General features: G+C 46.5%; 1 protein-coding gene across 2 annotated transcripts in view; it reads left to right on the top strand.

The window, feature by feature from the left end:
* Positions 1-20,810, top strand: part of TANC1 (tetratricopeptide repeat, ankyrin repeat and coiled-coil containing 1) — a 770,747-nt gene that overhangs the window by 513,276 nt on the left and 236,661 nt on the right. For both annotated transcript variants that reach the window (XM_078681701.1, XM_078681700.1), the window contains exons 11-12: positions 6,924-7,155; positions 9,740-9,906. In XM_078681701.1, coding sequence (XP_078537827.1) covers positions 6,924-7,155; positions 9,740-9,906 — 399 coding nt within the window. The remainder of the gene's footprint in view (positions 1-6,923; positions 7,156-9,739; positions 9,907-20,810) is intronic.

The raw sequence follows: 20,810 nt of genomic DNA, 5'->3' as shown, positions 1-20,810 counted from the left end.
TGCACTCTACTCCACACCAGTTACTCTGCACCACTGCACTGTACGCCATATAGTGTACTCTGCAACGCTCTCCTCCTCTGCACACTACTCCACTCTATTCTATTGCGCACCACTATACTCTGCCTGACTGCTTTCTGCACCACTCTACTCTGCAAGACTGTACTTTCACCACTGAACCTAATGCCACTCTACTCTGTGCCACTGCACTCTACACCACTGCATTTTACGCCACCCTACAACATTGCGGTGTAAGCCACTGCACTCTGTTCTTCTTTGCGCCACTCTACTCTGCGCCACTTCATTTAAGACAATTCTACTCTTCACCATTGCACTCTATGCCTTTGCACTGTCACGTCACTCTACTCTGCGCCACTCTACTCTGCACCACTGCAGTACGTGCAAATGCACTCTACTCTGCACCCTTGCACTCTACACCTTTGCGGTCATCAATATACTGCACCACTGTACTCCGTGCCACTCTACTCTGTACCTCTCAACTCTACTGCACTCTACACCAATTCACTATATGACACGCTAATCTATTCATGACCTTTACACTCCACCCCATTGCACTCTACACCACTCTACTTTACACCACTCTACTTTACACCTCTGCACTTTACCCTGAACCACTCCACTCTACACGACTTTACCCTACTCTGAAACAATCTAATCTATGCCACTGCACTCCACTCTGCTGCACTCTACTCTATGGGGCAGATGAATCATCACCATCATTTGCGATTCCCAAATAGCGATTTTTTAGAAATTGCTATTTGAGAATATTGCAATTTGGGATGTATGTAGAAATTAGCTATTTTTTAGCGATTTCTTAAAATTCCTTAATTGCGATTAGCAAATTGCTAATCGCAATTAAGGAATAATTTCCCATTCATTTCTATGGGCAGGCCCAAGGAAGGAATGGGAAGTTATTCTCAATTTGCGATTCACAATTTGCTAATCGCAAATTGAGAATAATTTAAAGGGTGTTTTAAGGACACCCTGCTGCACCCCTGAAATTTACACGTGTGCGCATATGGCGCGCATACATTCCCTAAGGGCATGTATGAGCGCCACATGGCACCTTTACAAATGCAAAAAAAGTGCATTTGTAAAAGAAATCGCAAATTACCACCATCTACAAGTTGGTGGTAATTTGCGATTTCTTAATGTGGATTCGCAAAAAAAAATGCTTGGTGCATAGCATTTAAGGAATCGCAAAATTGCGATTCCTCAAATGCTTGAGCAAAATAAGGAATCACAATTTTTGCGATTCCTTATTTTGCGATTTTGCTCATACATACCAAAACACAGTTTGCGATTCGCAAATGCCGGAATTCCGGCGTTTGCGAATCGCAAACGGCTTCTTACATCTGGCCCTATGTCACTGCACTCTACCCCCTTTAGTCAAAACCAATGCACACTACGACACTTCACTCTATACCAATCTACTCTGCCTCACTGTATAGTACGCCACTTCACTCTAGGCCACTGTACTCTACTCTGACACGCCACTCTGATACTCCACTCTTTGACGCTCTCCTCCATTAAACTCAACTCCACAACACTACTCCAATCAACTCCACTCTCTATTCTTCGACTGTACGGCACTCTCCTCGCTCCTCTACTCTCTCCACAACACTCTACGCCACTCCCATTACACTCCACTTCCCTCAGCTCCACTCAGTTCTACACTGTCTCTAACTTTTGCTATACTGAACTGCAGCCACAATGGTGTACAAAATTGCTAAAACATATTGGTATAGCCAATAGCTTTGCCAATGCTTATTTCTTCTCTGTGGAGAACCATGCCCTCGCATTGAGCCCATTTGATCACTGCTTGTTGCTACTGACGTGCATGGGGGGAATTCAAGCAGCTTCCAAGACAAAACAAAAGGCTAAATCTGTAAACATGGATCCTGCTTTTATTTTTTTTTAGAATGCGGAAAAAGGCCTAGACAACAACAGTTTGAGATACATAAATGTACCCTTCCCGTTGTTTTTGCCAGGTGATGTGACATCTCCGAAAAAAACAATCCTATCTGGGATGAACCATCTGATTCGATGGTTCTAAAGTTCAGTGTTATGGTCTATTTCCTTTCCTTGTAGGGTATTTATTCTCATGTTAGAGCAGTCTTGAGCTGGTGGTGTGAATGATTCTGCATTTCAAAATGTTTCCTAACTGGTGAATGTATTCAGTATTTGATGCAGTGGAGTATGGTTTACATTCTTAGTAATGGATGTGAAACCCGCAGTGCATTTGATATGATTCATTGTTTACATCTGTGTGATGATTTTAATCAATAACAATGCATTTTTATCAGCAGGAAGCACTTAGACATGGAATATAAAGCTACTGAATATTTGATGCCAATAGATACTGTGATCTTTATTCATGGTATTGATTTATGTACATTATTCTCTGCGTATCGACTTTCTTATTGACTCAATTGTGAACTCATGGAGGTATTGTTAATTTGAACACAACAAGCCTATCCATCCCTTTTTATCTGTTTGTCCTACTTGCCAGGTTTGACAACCAAGGTATGTGCAGCTCTTGAAAGCCTTGGCTTATTCCCTTTTAAGGCCTCTGATGACCGCCACTTGCACTGTTCCTTGATCGGTAGTCCTAACTTTTTCGTTTCTCTTACACCTTCTGATCCCGTACCAAGGACCCATTAACACCAAAACATAGACCCATGTATCTCTATATATCTTTACAATTAAAGCTGAAATTGTGTGACTTCCGGGAAGTGACATTGGAGTAGAGGCTTTGGGTTTTATTGTTTTTATTTGCCCTACTCACATTTTCTTCAGAGTGGGTAATGTGTTCTATCAAACCCATCTATGGCAGTGGTATTACGGTAAAGCCGCCATGAGTTTATTTTGCTGCTCACAAGGGTCGGTGTCTCGCCTCGCTCAGTCTGAGAATCAAAGACTGCACATATAGTTTTGCCTACTGTGAGTTCTAATGCTGTGCATGTCAATGTAAAGAGTGCTGTAAATATTAAAATAGTTGTGTTTGTGTATATGTGGCACAAAACATGCTGTTGTCCCCTTGATATCATTATTGTTTAAACCAGTAAATGTCAGAAAGCTGTAATAATGATAGTACACAATATAACAGAAGACTCAATTTACGTAGATTGATACTGTAGCACCATATATTTAATTTTGTTTTTGAAAAACGCTACATTATACCCTATAGTGACCTCAGAGTGCTTTAAGATGAAGATACTTAGGTATTACATGGGCCGAACCTAGTGTCCATCATCCAGAGAAGGGAGTCTGCTGGTGATACCCAATGGTGACAAAGCCTCGAAAAGGAAGAATCCTGTAAGCTCTATAGAGATGCTGAAACCAGTTTTCAGCATGTGACTGAAAAGGAAGTTCATACCTTTTTTTAAATGACTGAACTAACCACACTCACTGGTGAAGAGGTTGGTCTTTAAGTATATCCTATATTTAAGGTGGCCATTTTCCAATCTAGGTTGCGGTGAATGATACTTGTACACAGAAGACCTCAGAATACGGAAGAATCTACTCCCAAATTTCTTGCATCAAGTCAGTCGAGTAGTTAGTAGATTCAAATTACCAGGTCTTATAAGTCTGATTGATACGTATGGGCCAAATAATTTGGCAAGGAAGTTGGGTGAGTGACCATGAAGCACCTTGTAAAAATGTATTGTTCAATAACTGGAAGCCAGTGGATTTACTTCAGTGCATGCATGTTCTGATGACATTGTGTCGTGCTTACCATTTTGTATTTGTCATCATGGAGCAGGATTGTGTACACAACACTTGTCAAAAGGTACCAACATTCCTTAATAAATCCTTCAATGTGAAGAATATAACTACTGGAGCCCATCCTGTTTTAAGCTTTAAAGTTTTTGCAGCTTGGGTATCTGAGGCATAGTAGACAAAGTACTTAATTTGTCTTGGGTCATAACATTTTGGTTAAGTGAGATAAAGGAGTATGCTCTATTTCGTATGATGGTTAAATCAGCCACTAGGAGACATTTGTCCCAAAACTGTTGTGTTTTCCAAACACAACTTTCCCTTCAAACAATTCAGATAAGACTCTGGTTGTTGATCTGTCTCAAAAATACCCTCTATCGTAATTTAATTTGATGCACGTCTGGTACACTGGTTTGATTGGATTTAAAGAACAGCTCAACCGTTACTTGTCGTTTAAAAACCAGTGTAGTGATATAGGATTTTCAGAAATTTCTCGGGACATCCCCTGCCCTCGAAGAGGGGTTCTTCTTATGACACGCACCAATCCACACTCAGTTGCCACTTTCTTACGGTAGGTGGTTTGGTTTGGGCCCAGGTCACTGCGATGTCACCGCCGTGCCCAAAAAAACGCTTATCGGCTCTAGAGCCATCTAAGCCATCAAAAACTCCCAGAAGAAGGCGTATGGGATCGCGAGGGACCTGCCACCCCAGAACCTGCGTAAGGTCCAACTCAACACCCGACCAAAATGGAGCAAGGGCAGGGCATAACCATACCATGTGATAGAAATCGGCCGGGGCATGACTGCAGCGTGTGCATTCTGGGGAGGGGCGCAGTCCCGCCCTGTGTAGGCGCGCAGGAGTGAGGATAAGCCATATGGAGTTAATAAAGTTGGATGAGGCGCAGTTTCGAGGAAGTCATCACGGTTTTAGGTGCCATAAGGGCATCGCGCCAGTCCGCCTCCTCCAGGGGACCCACCCAGACCTCCCAACAGGCACGTATCGAATCTAAGGTGGTAGGGCCATTGTTCACGAGGGAGCGGTATATCCGGGACACCCCTCCCCTGCCCAAGTCTCCCATCATAACCTGAGTCTCTAGTGGGCTAAACTCAGGGAGTGAGGTGCCTGGAGTGATGTGTGCAGAGAGGGCTTGGCGGAGTTTGAGGTATCTGAAAAATTGGGCGGTATGTAGGGAGTGGTGCTGTTGCAGAACAGGGAAGGCCCTGACATGATCACCCACCCAAACATCCCGAAAGCCCCCAAGGGACGCTGTCTCGCGCAGGCACGTGCCGTGCCACAGAGGTGTGTGTTGGGTAAGTTTCTTATCCCATGTTACGCAGGGCGGAGCGCCAGGCCACTAGGACCATTCTAGTGAGAGATGCAATAGTTTGTGGAATGGGGGCCCGTACAAGTAGCATTACTTCACAGTGTAGCGTCTTCCCCAACCCCGAAGCATGTGAATCACAAATTACACCTGTCTGTCTTTAGATGTAATACTGATATTTTGTAAGGTTTCCGTAGCCGTATGCCCCTAATAACTAGCGTTCAGCAGAGGTTTAAGTAGTAGTGAGGAAGATCCTGAATTTAGTGGTTGGCATTTGACTTTTTACTTAAACTTTAAAACGAAAATATTAGTAGGTTGTGGCAGGTGAAACCACACATGACTCAGAATTAAATGGACAAGAACAGTGTTAACACCTTTCAAATGATCATTATGCCACCTTGAAACATCTTGTTTTATTTTTCACCTACTAAGAAAATCTTGCAGTTATGTGGTGTTGTTAATGGCCAGTCTTACTGTCCCTAACTCAGTGGTCCATGTTTTATCGGCCTCTGAAGGATGAAAACTCCTTTGTCGGCTTATAGGTATTTTGAATAGGGATTTTGAATCCTTGACTTGTACATTACTTACTGCTTTCTGTTGCAGGTGGGTTATCCACTGATTACCATACCATCAATTTATAATGTGTGATAGAATTTTTAATTATCTCAACGGCATCAGGTACCTGTAGGGCACTTTCTGAATAATGTGCTAACGCAGCAATAAAGAATGTTTCTCCTTTGCCTTTTTATGCTCTCTTTGCCCCCTGAAGCTCCCAGCACGGCTGAAACCCCCGTGTCCGCTCTCCGCCGTGGTTACGTGTTCCCCCTCTTGAGCACCCAAACTTCCCCAGCTCATTTTTCCCCTATACTCTCTGCTCTGTGTTCTTCCCTGCTTCTGCGCCTTCATTTCTGTTTCCCCTTCTCCTGTGTCTCCCTGGCCTAGATCTGCATACCACCCATTCGCCTCCCTGGCTCCCAGACCCTGATTGTCTCTGCCATTTCAACCCCTTGCATTTCCATGCCCTCTTGTATTCTCCGTTTCTTGCTCCCAACCTGTACTTTCTACCATCCTCACCCGTGCTTGCTGTGTTTTCTTGCTCATTATAATTCCTTGTGCTGGGTGCCCTTAGTGACTCTGTGTGAGTCGTTGACTGTGTCAACCTGTGGCTTCTCTGCTCAAATTAACCCTACAACCATGTTGCCAGGAGTCGGACACTACGAGCAGTACGAGATGTAGCAACTGCTCACTTTAGTGTGTGTACCCAGGCGTGTGTCTTCTATTGCTATGTACGTGTTCCTTGTGTATCTAGCCCTCCTGCTGCCTGTGTTGTACCTATGCCTAATAAAGTTTGAGAATACCTTTTTACTGCAGTTGAGCAGTTGGTAAAATGTATCTGAAAAGCCTCTACCCTAAATGGGCTCTATTATTTTTTTTGGTCGTAACACAGTATCTTTTTATATTGTAGCCTATGATACATAACATAGGAAATGTTTTAGCTCTGTGCACTTAACGTATATACAGTCTATTACATGTACTCTAGCTTTAAATTTCCATTTCTCAGCTACATTCTGAGTACTATGTGTCATATTTGTATTTAAACTTTTCAGTAGTGTTAAGCACTGAGGTTGGAATGCCATATTAAAAGAATGCACTAGGGACAATAACGTCTCTAAAATTCATACATAAAGCATCTTGCCTGTGTAGGTATCTGGAATCTGTTGTCTGGCACAAACTAAGGACTAGAGCACAATTTTACATACCCCAGCATTCGCTCGTCCGTTAAATATTTACAGAAAATACTCATATGTTCAGTTAGGTAAACGAAGGCGTCATATTGAAGTAATAAATTATTTTCTTGTTTTAGGTTGTTGCCTACCACTATTGCCAAGCTGACAACACATACACATGTCTTGTGCCGGAGTTTGTGCACAGTATCGCTGCCTTACTTTGCCGATCTCATCATTTAACAGCTTATAGGGATCTTTTAATAAAGGAAACTCATGTGCAGAGCATGCTTAGCCTCAGGTCATGTGTCCAGGATCCTGTGGCAGCTTTCAGAAGAGGGATATTGGAACCATTGGTGAACTTGCGACAAGGTATGCAAAAAGACTCTGACCTTCATTAAGCCAAGGTCAAAACCATTTTTTTTGTCTGTATTTCAATATGCTATACTTGTTGATCACAATTGACTCAGAAGGGGGGAGTGTAAAAGAGGAGGAAGGTATGATTATTATTTTTTTCTTTTCACGGTCTGTTGGGTCACCAAATTCTTTGAGGCTGTGCAAAGAAGACATTTAAATAGATATTTGTCTTTCTTGATCTAACTCTAACCTTTACCAGTAGTGTTTTTCACCTTTATTCCATTAACTAAACTTGGACTATTTCTGAGTATGTGTAGGAGAGCACAGAAACCTGGAAAACGACAAACAACTTGGAGAATTAATGGACGGACAGTAAATGTCCTCTACACAACAGAATTGCTTTTGATGAGTTTGTCCAGCAATTGCTTGGAACTGTGTATTGTTGAAAGTCAAGAACTTTGCATGCAAGTTGATAAACAAACACTAGGCATATAGAAATATTTTCATATGCAATCTTTATCACTAGATAATGCGGAATTAATTATACATGTATGGCTAACAAACTGTGTGTCGAGAGGAGGCTAATCTTGCTTGTATAATATATATATATCTCCACATACATCTGTGTGTGTTATGTATATTTTAACAAGGAAGTGAGATGAATCATACAAGTGTTTGAGTACAAAGGGAGAGTTTAACTATCGAAAAAGAGAATATTTTAGCTATATGCTACTCGTTATTGGCAGCTGAACAGGCGGAATGCATGCAGTTCTGGAGAACATAGATTGGGATGTATAAGACGACATTAGAAAATGCCTAAACAAAAACTTCTAAAATGGTCCATGGTCTGCATCAAAAATTGTATTAAAATGAACAGGGAAATCACTCTGTAAAGTCTGCAGGAGGAGAAAAGAAGCATGAGGAATGAATTGATTTATGGTAACCTATTTTTAGAAATCCTTTTATTATCTGCATTTGCCGGGAGAGAGTAGAGTGCTTTCACGGTTGGTATTACATGGTCCTGCTGGTGAGTTTCAGACACACTCTGTCCTATTGGTTTGGAAGCGTTTGGAATCTGTCAGTGAGTTTCTTTAAGAGCTCTCATCAGCTTCTGCCTGTGGTCAGTTCAGAGTTGTGGAACCAATCTCCACAGTAGCGAGAGCTGCACACTGATGTCCTTAACCTGGTATGAAGGACAAATCAGAGGTGTGAGGCTTGGGTTTATAAATTTGGCACGGTGTACCCCTGCCAGCGTAATAAATTCACTCTGATTAGGTTTTGTCAAAACCTTAGAGCAGTAGCACACGCAGCAGGGAGTTCCCTAGAGAAATGCAGGTTAGTTCACGTAGCACCAACAGTTGTAAAAGTCAGAAAACAAGTCAATAAAATCCTGAAACAGTTTAGAGCAGGAGAGAAATGATTATTGAATAAAAAGACTCCAAGATCATGAAAATCACATAAGAGGAACCAGAGATGTACATTTTTAAAGTCTTATGACAAAAAGCACTAACAAAAAAGTAAAGCAGCAATCAAACGTTACGCTTTGCAGTTGATTGATACCTATGTATTATTTCAGTCCTATGCATGATTTCAGTCCCCTCACAATCGAGCGCTGGTTGGACTCAGCAAGTGGCTTATCCCCATAAACGTTTTTAAGTCCAAGGCTGTGGCTGTCGAGGGGTCGGCAAAGTCTGATACGTTGTTGTCGAACTCCAGATGAAGCCATTAGTTTTGGCACTGAAAGCTCAGAGTGGGACAAGCATGGATTTTGTACACACCAATGTCACTTTGAGTGTTGAATAAATTTGCCACCTCACCCCAATCTAAGGTTTCAGATTTGTACTTAGAGTGTTACTTACAAGTTTGGTGAACAGGATACATTTGTTGTTTCATTGTAAATAGGATTTACAGATTTAGAATTAAGTTTAAAAAGATATTAGACATATGAGCAGTAATTACATTTTATGTCACTTGCTGCTTTTATTTTTTATGCAGAAATAAATGACAGGCTAATTAGTTTCGAATTGACAGCATGGTAGAGTTTAGCAACATTTTGTTAGCTGGAGTTCGATACAATTAAGTATAGAAATAGCATGTAAACTGGAGAGTAAATATAATTTTGCAGTATTCAAGAGTGGAACAAATACAAGTAGCGTTTTTGGGGTATGTGATAAAGTGAGATTCAATATATTGGGGGGAAATGCTGTACTAGTTCTTGTATTTTGACTCCGGAGATCCAGTGTGTCATTCTGAACCTTGGAACCCAGGGTATTCGATAAATATACTCTTGGATTTATTAAGCACCATGATATGCAAATGTATTAATCAAAAATCAAGAAGTTAAACACTTCCAAAACACTAGGCCGAATCCTCTATTTGATTTAAAACCTACAATTGAGCCTGTATTTGTAAACCCAGTAGATTGCTTTTTCAGTTTGTCATTGCAAGTACTACCCTTTTCTGTATTGAATTTCATAGCCCTTGAATTGTACAAAAATATTGTTGATTTACGTGAGTTTTTTTCCTTTTAATAAATACACTAACTTAGCAGTTGGGGAAGTATGTTGAAAATGCTCTCATCTGCCTCTTTTCCATTTAGAACATAAAATTCCGGATGAAGAATATATCATTCTGGTAGATGGCTTAAATGAAGCAGAATTCCACAAACCAGATTATGGTGATACAGTCGCTTCTTTCATCACCAAAATTATTTCAAAATTTCCTCCGTGGCTAAAAATGATTGTGACTGTGCGTACAAATTTTCAGGTTAGTGGCAGTTTTTTTTTATTCAAGCCTGTGTTCTTCGCCAACAGTACTACATACAGTGAAGCTCCACAAATACAGTGATATTGTGATAACGACATTTAATGTTTTTAGAGTACACACTGGATTATGCACATGGATTGTGACAGCACAAAGTGAACAGGAGAAAAGCGGAGTACAAAATGTTGTTTGCTGCCTGCATCAGGTAGAGACACTGCATGGTAGCAACTGTTGAACATTTTTTTTTTTAGATCTATAATTTGTATATGCTTTCTTCCCCCAGCCTTATCATGCAAGAGTTGTACTTACCCTTTTTTAGGTCTCGCTAGACGTAAGCAAAAGCGAAGCTTTTGCTGTCTATGCGAGACAACTTATGTTGTTACTTTTCGGGGAATGAGGACAGCAAAGTGCCACGCGCATTTGCAGGCCGAGATTCGACCTCGTGAGCGCGCACGTCGTCACTCACGCATGCGCACAAAGAAAGCCATACACACACTGCATATACACACACGCACCCCCCCTTAAACATACACACGCGCACACAGACAGACAGACGCACGCACAAACACACTCAAACAGAGACACACACACGCGTACACCCCACCCCCACTCACCCCTCCTCTCACTCAACACACTCACCTGTTCTGGCGGTGCTCGGCGGCGGATCTGCATCTCGGGCGGCGGTAGCGCTTTGCGGGGGTCTCTCACCACATGAGAGCCCCGCCTTCCCCATGCGCCCGCCCGCTCTTCACCCGGTCCCCCATCTCGGGACCGGGACTCAATGCGGAGCCTTCGTGGCTCCTCGGGCAGCTCTCTCTCCCTCTCGCCGCGATGGGGCGGGACTTCCGGTTGGGGCCGCGCTGTGATTGGCCGGCTTCCCAACCGCTTCCGGGTCGTCGCAGGCAGCGCGGCGGCCCGGCGGGGATTTTTTCAATGTGTAATCAACCCTGCAGCCCGCTGAATCGTTTAGTGCCACAACATATACAGCCCCATAGACACATAACCCTGTTCTCCACCCCTCCGGTTAGGTAACAGAGCATCTGCTGAGCCTCGTTAGTCAAACACAGTTCGTCACAATCCACGGGGTATATCTTGCTCCTAAAGTTTGATACCGCCATTTTTAGGTCTCGCGACCTATCGATGCGCGCATGCGCATCGAGCGGAGCGAGAATTCAAGCGGCGAAAACATCATGAAACCACCAGCTTTTTGCTGGCATTTTCATGGCGTTTTCTTGCCGTTCATGTGAACCACGTGAGCAACATGCACGCGCATTCACGGCCAGGGCTTCTCCTCCCCTAATTATTTCACTTTCCCGCTTCTCCTCCCCTAATCATTCATTCCCGGCCGCTCACAGCACATCAAAGGGCTTCGCCCAGCGTGCGCTCTGCATTCTCTCCCCAGCCAGCTTCCCCCATCCCTCGCACCCCCTCCTCCTTCAGGCCCCCACCATTTGCTTCCATAGCTTGCAAATACCTCACAGAGAGCCTTTGACGGTATTGTCCTTGCTGTTTGCAAACATCGCATGTCTGTTTTCTGCCTCAGCAGTCGGTAAGCCAGCTGGCAGCTCGGTGTCACGTCTGCTTCAGCTCACCCAGTTTTCTCTTTCTTCACCATCACTCTCCCACCACCTTTGCCTCTGCCAAAGTTGATTCTTTTTAAATTGCGCTAGTACAGCACATGAAAAACAATAATTTTTTTAATCTATAAAATTGCGCTCGTACTTCTGTTTGCTGAACCCCCAGGTGAGCAGTTCTGCTCCCCGCTGCCTGCTTAACAATACTCCCCGTCAGTACTGCGAGGCATTTTCCTTGGGAAACAGAAACCCGTCCAGCTTATCCCTGACACGCCGAGATGAGCAGTTGCACCACGTCTATAAAAATGCGCTCGTACTTCTGTTTGCTGAACCCCCAGGTGAGCAGTTCTGCTCCCCGCTGCCTGCTTAACAATACTCCCCGTCAGTACTGCGAGGCATTTTCCTTTGGAAACAGAAACCCGTCCAGCTTATCCCTGACACGCCGAGATGAGCAGTTGCACCACGTAAAAATGCTGAAAACCACATTCTCAGCTTTTTTCCAGGTGCAGAATATTAACAGTGACCCCCGAGCCCTTTCCGAGGCATTTTATTCATTAGCTGCAGAGAAGGGTGAAAAGTTAACATGCTTCCCCTCCTGCTTCATCACAGTTTTTTTGTGTGTCCCAGTTTTATATTATTTTGAAATATATCGTAATTGTAGCTAGTTTAGTCTTTGAACATTGTGTTTACATCGTGACAAAGTATAATTCGCAATCTGTTTTTTTAAGACACTCGTTTATTTTCCGTCGACAACGTAGACTTCTGTGGACTTGAAGTAATATGATCTGTCATCCACTGGAAGTGTGATATTTCAAAGATGGCAGACATATTTTCCACACTAAGGCTTATCCTCCGTCCACATTTAATTACTCGCTTAGTTTGTGTTTTACATGGAGTTTTACATCTAAGTAAAAAACAATGAGAAGGGTGTATACCTTAAAACGATTCTTTTCGCAATTAAAAACGGGAATGTGAAAATGTTCATTAAATGTCTGATAAACATACTTTTTTTTATACATGTCTTTTTAATCCGTCAATAAATGACATAAACTGATTAGGCGTTTTGGAGTAGTCAAACTATTTGAAAGTGGCTCTAAACATAAAAATTGTTTACGTGTTTTGTTTTGGTTACGTTCCTTTACTATTGTCCCTGTTATGAAAAGAGCCGTCGTGGTTACGCGCGCGGAGGACTAAAGAGGTGACTACGGCAATAGAAAGGCCAGTTGGGCATAAACACGGCGGAAGCATTGAGATCACAGGGGTCAATATAAAACAAGCATTGGCATAGCCAACAGGTCTCGCTTGGGGACCTTATAAGTATTTAGTTACAAGGATATTGTGCTGCAAAACAAAATACTTATAAGGTCCCACAAGCGAGACCTATTGGCTATGCCAATGCTTGTTTCTCGTTCTATTCAGTCCCTTAACGTCTCATAGACTTGTGCAGTGTCAAGCCAGATGTAGATGGTATTTCATAATCTGGCAGCTCCTTCTGTCCTTCTTGATATCCTCTTTCACAGCCTCTTTAATCACCGTCTGCAATTTTACACGTGAACAACCAAAATAGAGTTCTTCCCTTGAACTCCTACTGTGTTTGTGCGAAATGGAAGAAGATTCATACTGGAAGGGGTACCTGCTCCATTGTCCCCCATTCTCAGATTTAGGAGCATTTTCTTCCCAACATGCCAAACATAGTCAGCCAGCTCAGTGTTGCCTAGAAATAGAGACTAGCTGGTCATTGATACATCTCTGTTTCTTCCATGATGCTGCCAAAGAAGGAGCCTTTCTTCCAGATGCTGGAGACCTTGCGACGCCACGCTGCCTTTTTGCTTCTGCTCCGCAACTGCAGCCCTAGATACCTCATTCAGGAACAGCCTCTCGTCGTCCGACCGTGCTAGTGAAAAACACCTACACACACTCTGGAGAGACTGGAAACGTTTGCCAAGGCGCCATGCCCTAGCAAAACCGCCTGCCCTGAACTTCAGGGAGCCACACCTCAACAAACAGGGTGTGGTGGTTGGAAGAGGAGAGGCTATCCCAAGGCATAGCGGGCGTAGACTCCGAGGCTTCGAAATATGAAGAGAAGTAAAGGTAGGACTTCTGGAAGAAGCCAGGAGCTTCGAACGTCTATCATGTAGGCAACATGCTAACATAGTTATAAATTAAAAAAGCATTTACAATGCAACAGTCTTGCCTTTGCCAAAGTTAAAGCTATTGGCATTATAAATGACATTTGTTTTATTTATGTGTTGGTTTTAAAAACCGATAAATAAATGGCATTGTCATTTACAATGTCAATAGCTTAATCTCTCGCAAATGCGAGACCTATTGCATTGCAAATGCTTGTTATTACTGGTTAACACAACCTGGACGTCCTAGATGAAAATGATCTTTGTCTAGGAAGGAGTGAGAACATTGTCAGAGCTAAAGAAATTAAGGCATTTAAATGCTTACTGGAACGAGAGGATAAGAAGTATGAAGGGAAAGGTATCCGGAAGAAATAATTAAAGTCTAGGTTTCGAATGAAAGCTAGTGTTAAATTGTTTTTACCAAGTTACCAGTGGTCAAACGAAAGAATAGGTGACAAGTATGTGCCACTGAGAGGATTTTATGCAATATTTGTATCCAAGAATAGTCATCCATAATCAGTGCTTCCATACTGTACTAAGCCATACTGATAATAGAAAGAAGTAAGAATATTTGTCGGTGGCAACAAAACCATAGCACACTGTACAATTTTTATTGCATGAATAGAGCAATCAATCCCACAAGCATCCTGATGCTTTGCCATGAAAGAAAGAGGGAGAATGTGCAGTAGTATTTGCATAAAGAGGGAGAATGTGCAGTATTATTTGTATAAAACCCATAAATGATTAATGAGCGCCTTAAGAAATCATAACAGATACAGAGAAGTATGGAATTAAAGAGTAATAGGTGTTTCAGGATTGGCAGTTCAATACACAGTTAGTGTTGTTGGCTGCCATTGATAAGAAAAAGGATGTAATGGTAAGGAGCTTTTTGGAAGTGTAAGCAAAATCAGTCCTGGGATATTTTTGTTTTGATTATGCAAGGACTGAAGTATATTCGTCGTATAGTGACCATAAATGTGAAAACCTTTAAGATTTTAACTTACTCGAGTTCAAGCTCATAGCTTCATTCAGATCTCTGTTCCAAAAGCTATCAGATGATGATCGATTCAGTTTTTGCTGTGTTTTCAACTCCGTTTGCACAGATTTACTTTCCATTTAAACCTAGAGACTCCACAAGCTTCCTTTTCTCCATATTATCTTTTAGTAGAGAGAGAACACTTTACACTCCGAATGTTGGTCTTTGCCTGAAATTTTACCTGAATAGATCTTAAGATATTGAGTCCTATGATGCTGAGATTATTCAGGAATTTCAACTGATCTGTTCCGATGTAGCCAAAGACTTGACTAAGTCAATTACGGTGATGGACCCCTCGGAGATAAGGGGGTTTAATGTGGAATGCACAAGAGCACACAAAACCTTAAAGCTGGCATTGCACGCACACCCCAGAGATAGGGCTCAAATTAAGCATGCTCGGAAGGCATATAAAAGTATAGTGAAGCTGAGGAAAGAAGAATTGAGGCGTTTGGCCTGGGACAATTTGGAAAGAGCGAGTACCCTGAAGACCTCGAAAAGCTTCTGGGAAGTTATATATATCGCCCATTATTCAATGGGGAGATGGGCAGGATGGATTCCCTGATTTTGGGGGATGTTTGGGAAGCCCACTATGTGGCCATGTGTAATCCCAAAGGCCACCTACTTGAGGCCACCTGTGAGGATTCGCCCCAAGATCCAACCTCGGCCTTTCACCTAAGTGCGTCATTCTCAGTAGTTGAGGTTGAGGAAGCCATTGCCAAAGGAATTAGCATGAAAGCCCCTGGCCCGGATGGAGTGCTACTAGATCTTTTTAAAACCAGTCCTAATCTGTGGGCCCCATTATTGACCAATGTATTTAATGCAGTGGTGACCGGCCCTATCTCGTCATCCTGGAAAGAGGCTATAGTGGTCCCTGTGTTTAAAAAAGGTAACAGAGGGGGCGTGGCCAAGATGGCGACGGAGTAGGACGTGTTGTGTGTCCCCTCCGGCGCCCGGCCTAGCATAGCCTTGTTATAGCTGCAGCACCGGAGCCTCCTGTACCAGCAAATTGCTCCTGGGCTCCCCCGGAGTGGGATCCGACGCTGGAACGACCTCCGAGCTCCCCTGAACCGAGGGACACGGGCCTGTGCCGGCCGCACTGCCCGGTGTCTGGGGTCTGCTCGGCGCTCCGGGCTGGGGGCCCGTCCACAACGGGAGGCATCGCGGAGCGGCTCGACGGCCGGAGCGGGAGGTGTGTGCCCGAGCTGCCCGGAGGGCTCCATTGAACACCCCTGACCATCGTCGGCTGCCGCCTAGCTCCGGACCTGGAGCCCCGGGAGGGGGCGGGGCCTGAGGCCGCGTTGGCGTGAGTGGAGGCGCGACCGGTGGAGCACTTGAGGCCGGGGATCGTGGCCTGGTCCGGAAGCGGGCGGCGCTGCTCCAGAGGCCCGATCTTTGACCAGGGGCCGCTCCACTGCTCCAGCAGGGGCGGACTTGCCCCCCAGGTACGGAGGGGGCTGCGTACAAGCGGCGGTGCCGGACTCAGCCTTCCTGGGCATCGGGGGACCACATACTCCGGTGGTGGCAGATAGGAGGAGGGTGCGCCTGGGACCGAAGCCCCTACAGAGACTCACTATTCGGCTCCTTGCCCAGCGTCAGCAGCATTGCGACAGGGGTCGCTTGGAGGAGGGGTGCATCTGCCTGGCGACCGGACCCTGGAGGCGGCACTGCTCCGGTGAGCGTTTCGTAAAAGGTGACCAGGACTGGGGCCGGAACAAGGTGGCCTGGGGGGTTACCGCTGATTGATCTACGCGGCGGTGGTATAGCGGGACAGCGTTGCTGGACAACCGGCTCCCTTGGCGCAGCCACGCGCCCCCCCCCCTGCGGTCCCCTTTGGGGCGCTGGTCTGAAGGGCGGCCATAACGAAGCCTTCTTACATATTGGCACGTGGGTAAGCGACTGTTGGACCTGTGAGTCTCCCTGACCTACCCCTAACTCCAATCCACTGCGGAGCGCGATTCCGCCTCCTGGGGACGAGGCGCTGGGGCAGTGATGGCCGCTAATGCTCGCAAGGGGAAAACTGGGAGAGAGGGGACTGCTAAGGGCTCCCAGGGCCCGGCCTCCCCGGGCCAGAGTTCGTCGTCGGGAAGATCTGATGATGAGGCCCCAGCAACTAAGGCCTTCATGAAGGAGCTCTTTGCCTCCATTAAGGACGATATATCGGAGCTCCGCTCCCAGCTCACGTCGGATCTCCGCGAGGTGCGGAGGGATGTCGACAGTATTGGGGACAGAGTAGCCACGCTGGAGGATCATGATCTTACTATGGCTAATGATGTTCACTTGCTGCAGCAGGACGTGCTCCGCCTCCTGGAACAGAATATAGATCTGCAGGCCCATGCCGAGGACCTTGAGAACCGTTCCCGCCGGAACAACATTCGCATTAGGGCGGTGCCATGGGATGGTGAAGCGGGTGATCTCCGAGAGTATGTACAGGCCCTCTTCCTCCAGATCCTGGATGAGGAAGACCTGCGGGAGATACGTATGGATCGTGTTCATAGAGTGGGCCTGCCCAGGCGGAACGGAGGTCCCCCTCCGGATATCCTCGTGTGTGTCCACGACTTCCAGATCAAGGAAAGAATACTACGAAAGGCTCGGGACATCCCTTCTCTGCAGTTTCGAGATCATCGTCCTCAGCTTTACCAGGACCTAGCTGCATCGACGCTCCAGAAGAGGCGCGAGTTCCGCCCCGTCACTGCCTATCTTCGGGAGCACAATATCTCCTACTCCTGGGGCCACCCTTTTAGGATCATCTTCCGTTGGCAGAATAGGTTGGCACAGATTCGCTCTCTCCGGGAAGCCAAGGAACTTCTGGGGATTGAGGAGGAGACCCCGTCTTCCGGACGTCGGAGCCCTTCGCCGCGGAGGAGGCGCCGTTCCTCGTCCTGGCACAGGGTGGGCCCGGAGAATCGCAGGAGGCCCGATCGCACGGCTAGCCTGCAGGAACGGGGGAACGCAGTGGCCTCTGTGGCCTCCGCCACGCTTCCGTCGTCGCAACAAAGCTCTGGGGCTGCCTGAGCTTCAGCTGGTTTGGTTTGGTGCCGGAGGGGCACTGGCCTAAGGTGCCGGGGTTCGTGTGTACTTTTCTGGAGAAGACACCCCGGTGCGAGGCCCTGGGGTCACCGGGATGGTACCCCTGCCCCGCTCCCAGTCCGGATGGGGCCTCTTGGACTATGGCCCACTGGAACTGCTATGTGACTTCATCAGGTTCAGTGTTCTGTTTTTTGTATTTTTTTCTCTTTTGTTGTTCTCTTGTTTACGGGGGGGGATGGGTGGGACAGTGGTGGCGTCTGTTTGCGGTGTATGTGGTGTGTTATCTTCCCTGGACGAGATAGACCTTGGCTTCTTTCGCGAGTGCCTCCGTTCAGGCCCCTTCGCTGTACTGGGGCAGGTTGCGAACTCTGTACTTGCTGTGCGCTGCTTAAATGTGGATCTGGGAGGGTGGCTGGATGGTGATTCCCCCGGGAGGGTGGCATCCTGGCCCTTGCGATTACTTCCTCCGCTCAACTGCTTTCAATTTGTCATGTTTCACAACACTCCTGATGTGCTTGGCGCTGGGATCTTTGCTGCTGTGGTGCGGTGGGGAGGGGGAGGGGAGAGGGATGAATGGAGATGGTTGTTTGGGGCGTGGCCTGTTCCGGGGATGGTCAGATTTACTAGTGGTCATGATCGGGGGAGTGACCAGATCGCACTGGGAGACCTACAGGGCGCGACTCTAATACGTCAGTATGCCTGTTAGTGTGGGTACATGGAATGTGAAAGGTCTTAATTCTCCACAGAAACGCCAGAAGCTTTGGAAGTACCTGTCAGACCACCATCTCGATGTGGTAGCCCTCCAAGAAACCCATTTAGCTAAGAAGGATGAACTTAGACTCCGACACAGACATTTCCCCCTCATATACAGAGCATCTGCATCCACCAAGCATAGGGGGGTGGCCCTCATGTTCAAGGCGTCCCTTCATTTTCAGCCCCTGGGAGTGAGCACTGATAAGGAGGGGCGTTGGTTGATGGTGAAAGGTTCGTTGTATGGTCGACTCTGCACGTTTGTGGTTGTTTATGCCCCTAACGCTGGACAGAATGGTTTTCTGCAGGGCTTGTTGGTCAAGGTGGGTGACTTTGTCGAGGGGCACCTGTTCCTCCTGGGAGACTTTAACATGGTGTGGGACAGAAGCTTGGATTGTTCAGGGTCACATAGGGCGGACTCTGGGATCTTCTCTGCTGAAACACAAAGACAATTAGGTGATCTGGGGTTGGTGGACAGCTGGCGGTTCTTACACCCACATACCGTGGACTACACATTCTTTTCCAATGTCCATCGCTCTTACTCTCGCATAGATCATGTCTTTATCAGCCAGGTCCTTAGGGGGGATGTCCGCATGTCCAGTATCTTCCCCTTATCTGTCTCGGACCATAGCCTGGTGGTTCTAGGACTGCATTGGCAGGTGGGGGGGGACGGATGGAGGAAATGGTACTTCCCGGCAGCGCTGGTGCGTGATGAGACGTCCTGTAAAGAACTGCGGAGAGCGGTGGGGGAGTTTATGGCCCTTAACCCTCCTTCCGACACCTCGGTATATGTCACTTGGGATGCCTGTAAGGCCACGATTAGGGGCACTTGCCTCGCTCTTAATGCAAACCTCAATAAATTACGGAGGAAGGAGAGGGAGGATCTAGAGGCGGAGTTGGCGAACCTTGAAGAAGCACACAAGTCTAACCCCTCTAGGATAACCCTGCGGCCGCTGACGGCGGTGAGGGGGAAATTAAGGGCCCATTATAACAATCGTGCTGAGTTTACCCTCCTCCGGCTCCGACGCATATCCTACTCTCAGGGGAACAAGGTGGGGCGCCACCTGGCCCGGCAACTTCGAGATAAACGTGAGAAAGACTATATTGGGGGCATACGAGACCACGCGGGTACTATACAGCACAAGGACGCGGACAAGGCAGCTCTTTTCGGCCGTTTTTACGCGGATCTCTATTCCAGCGACACTCTTGCCCCGGCAGCACAGTCTGCATTCCTGGAGGGTCTCCCGCTCCCTCAAGTATCCAGGGAATGGAATGACTTGCTGTCCTCCCCTATCACTAGGGAAGAGGTGTTGGACGCCATCGGGGCTTTGAAACTCCACAGGGCCCCCGGTCCTGACGGCTACACTGCCTTGTTTTACAAGACGTTTGCGTCGGACCTCTGTGATTACTTGGTCTCCCTCTTCAACGCCATGGCATCCGAGGGGAGAACCTCGGAGACTATGGCCGAGGCCCTGATTACTGTCATCCCCAAACCGGGGAAGGACCATTCAGACTGCGCGTCCTTTCGCCCGATAGCGCTCCTCAATTTGGATGCCAAGCTGTACTCGTCTATTTTAGCTCGTAGACTGCAGGACTTAATGCCGGTCCTTATACATCCGGACCAGTCCGGTTTCATAAAGAGCAGGCAAACGCATGACAACCTGAGACGTGTCCTCCACCTGATTGAAAAGGCTAATAGATTTCATGTGCCGGCAGTTTTAGTGGGGCTTGACGCGGAGAAGGCCTTCGACCGTGTCGATTGGGGCTTCCTCCACCGCACGCTGGTGGCCTTTGGGTTTTCCCCCCTTTTCATTAGAATGGTTGAGGCTAATTATAGCAACCCCACCTCTAGGGTGATAGTTAATGGCCATAAATCCGGGTGCTTTCGCAATTTGCGTGGAACGCGACAGGGCTGCCCTCTCTCCCCACTCCTCTTCGCTCTCAGTATTGAACCACTGGCGCTTGCGATTCGAAGGGACGACCGCATCCTGGGCATCCCCTTCTCTGGCGAAGAACATAAGATCACGCTCTTCGCGGATGATGTGTTGCTCTCGGTCAGAGACCCCGCGCTGTCACTGCCACATGTCCACACGCTGCTCTCTGCCTTCGAAGAGGCGGCGGGCTTCAAGGTTAACCTCTCCAAATCATATGTTTTGAACCTCACTCTTCCTCCCGAGGATGTGCAACAGGTCCGAGCGATTACTCCGCTGCCGTGGTCGACCTCCTCCTTGCTGTATCTGGGAGTGAGATTGACTTCTACCTTGGGTGCGTTATTCCAGGCCAATTTTCCGCCGATGATGATGGCGATCCGCGCGGAGCTGGAGAGGTGGAAGCCGAAGTTCATATCATGGTTGGGCAGGATTCACGCGCTTAAGATGGTCCTCCTCCCCA

Source organism: Lissotriton helveticus, chromosome 3_1 (genome assembly GCF_964261635.1).
Source record: "Lissotriton helveticus chromosome 3_1, aLisHel1.1, whole genome shotgun sequence".
Taxonomy (NCBI): Eukaryota; Metazoa; Chordata; class Amphibia; order Caudata; family Salamandridae; genus Lissotriton; species Lissotriton helveticus.
Note: the sequence above shows the minus strand (reverse complement) of the source record. Positions and strands in the feature narration are given on the sequence as shown.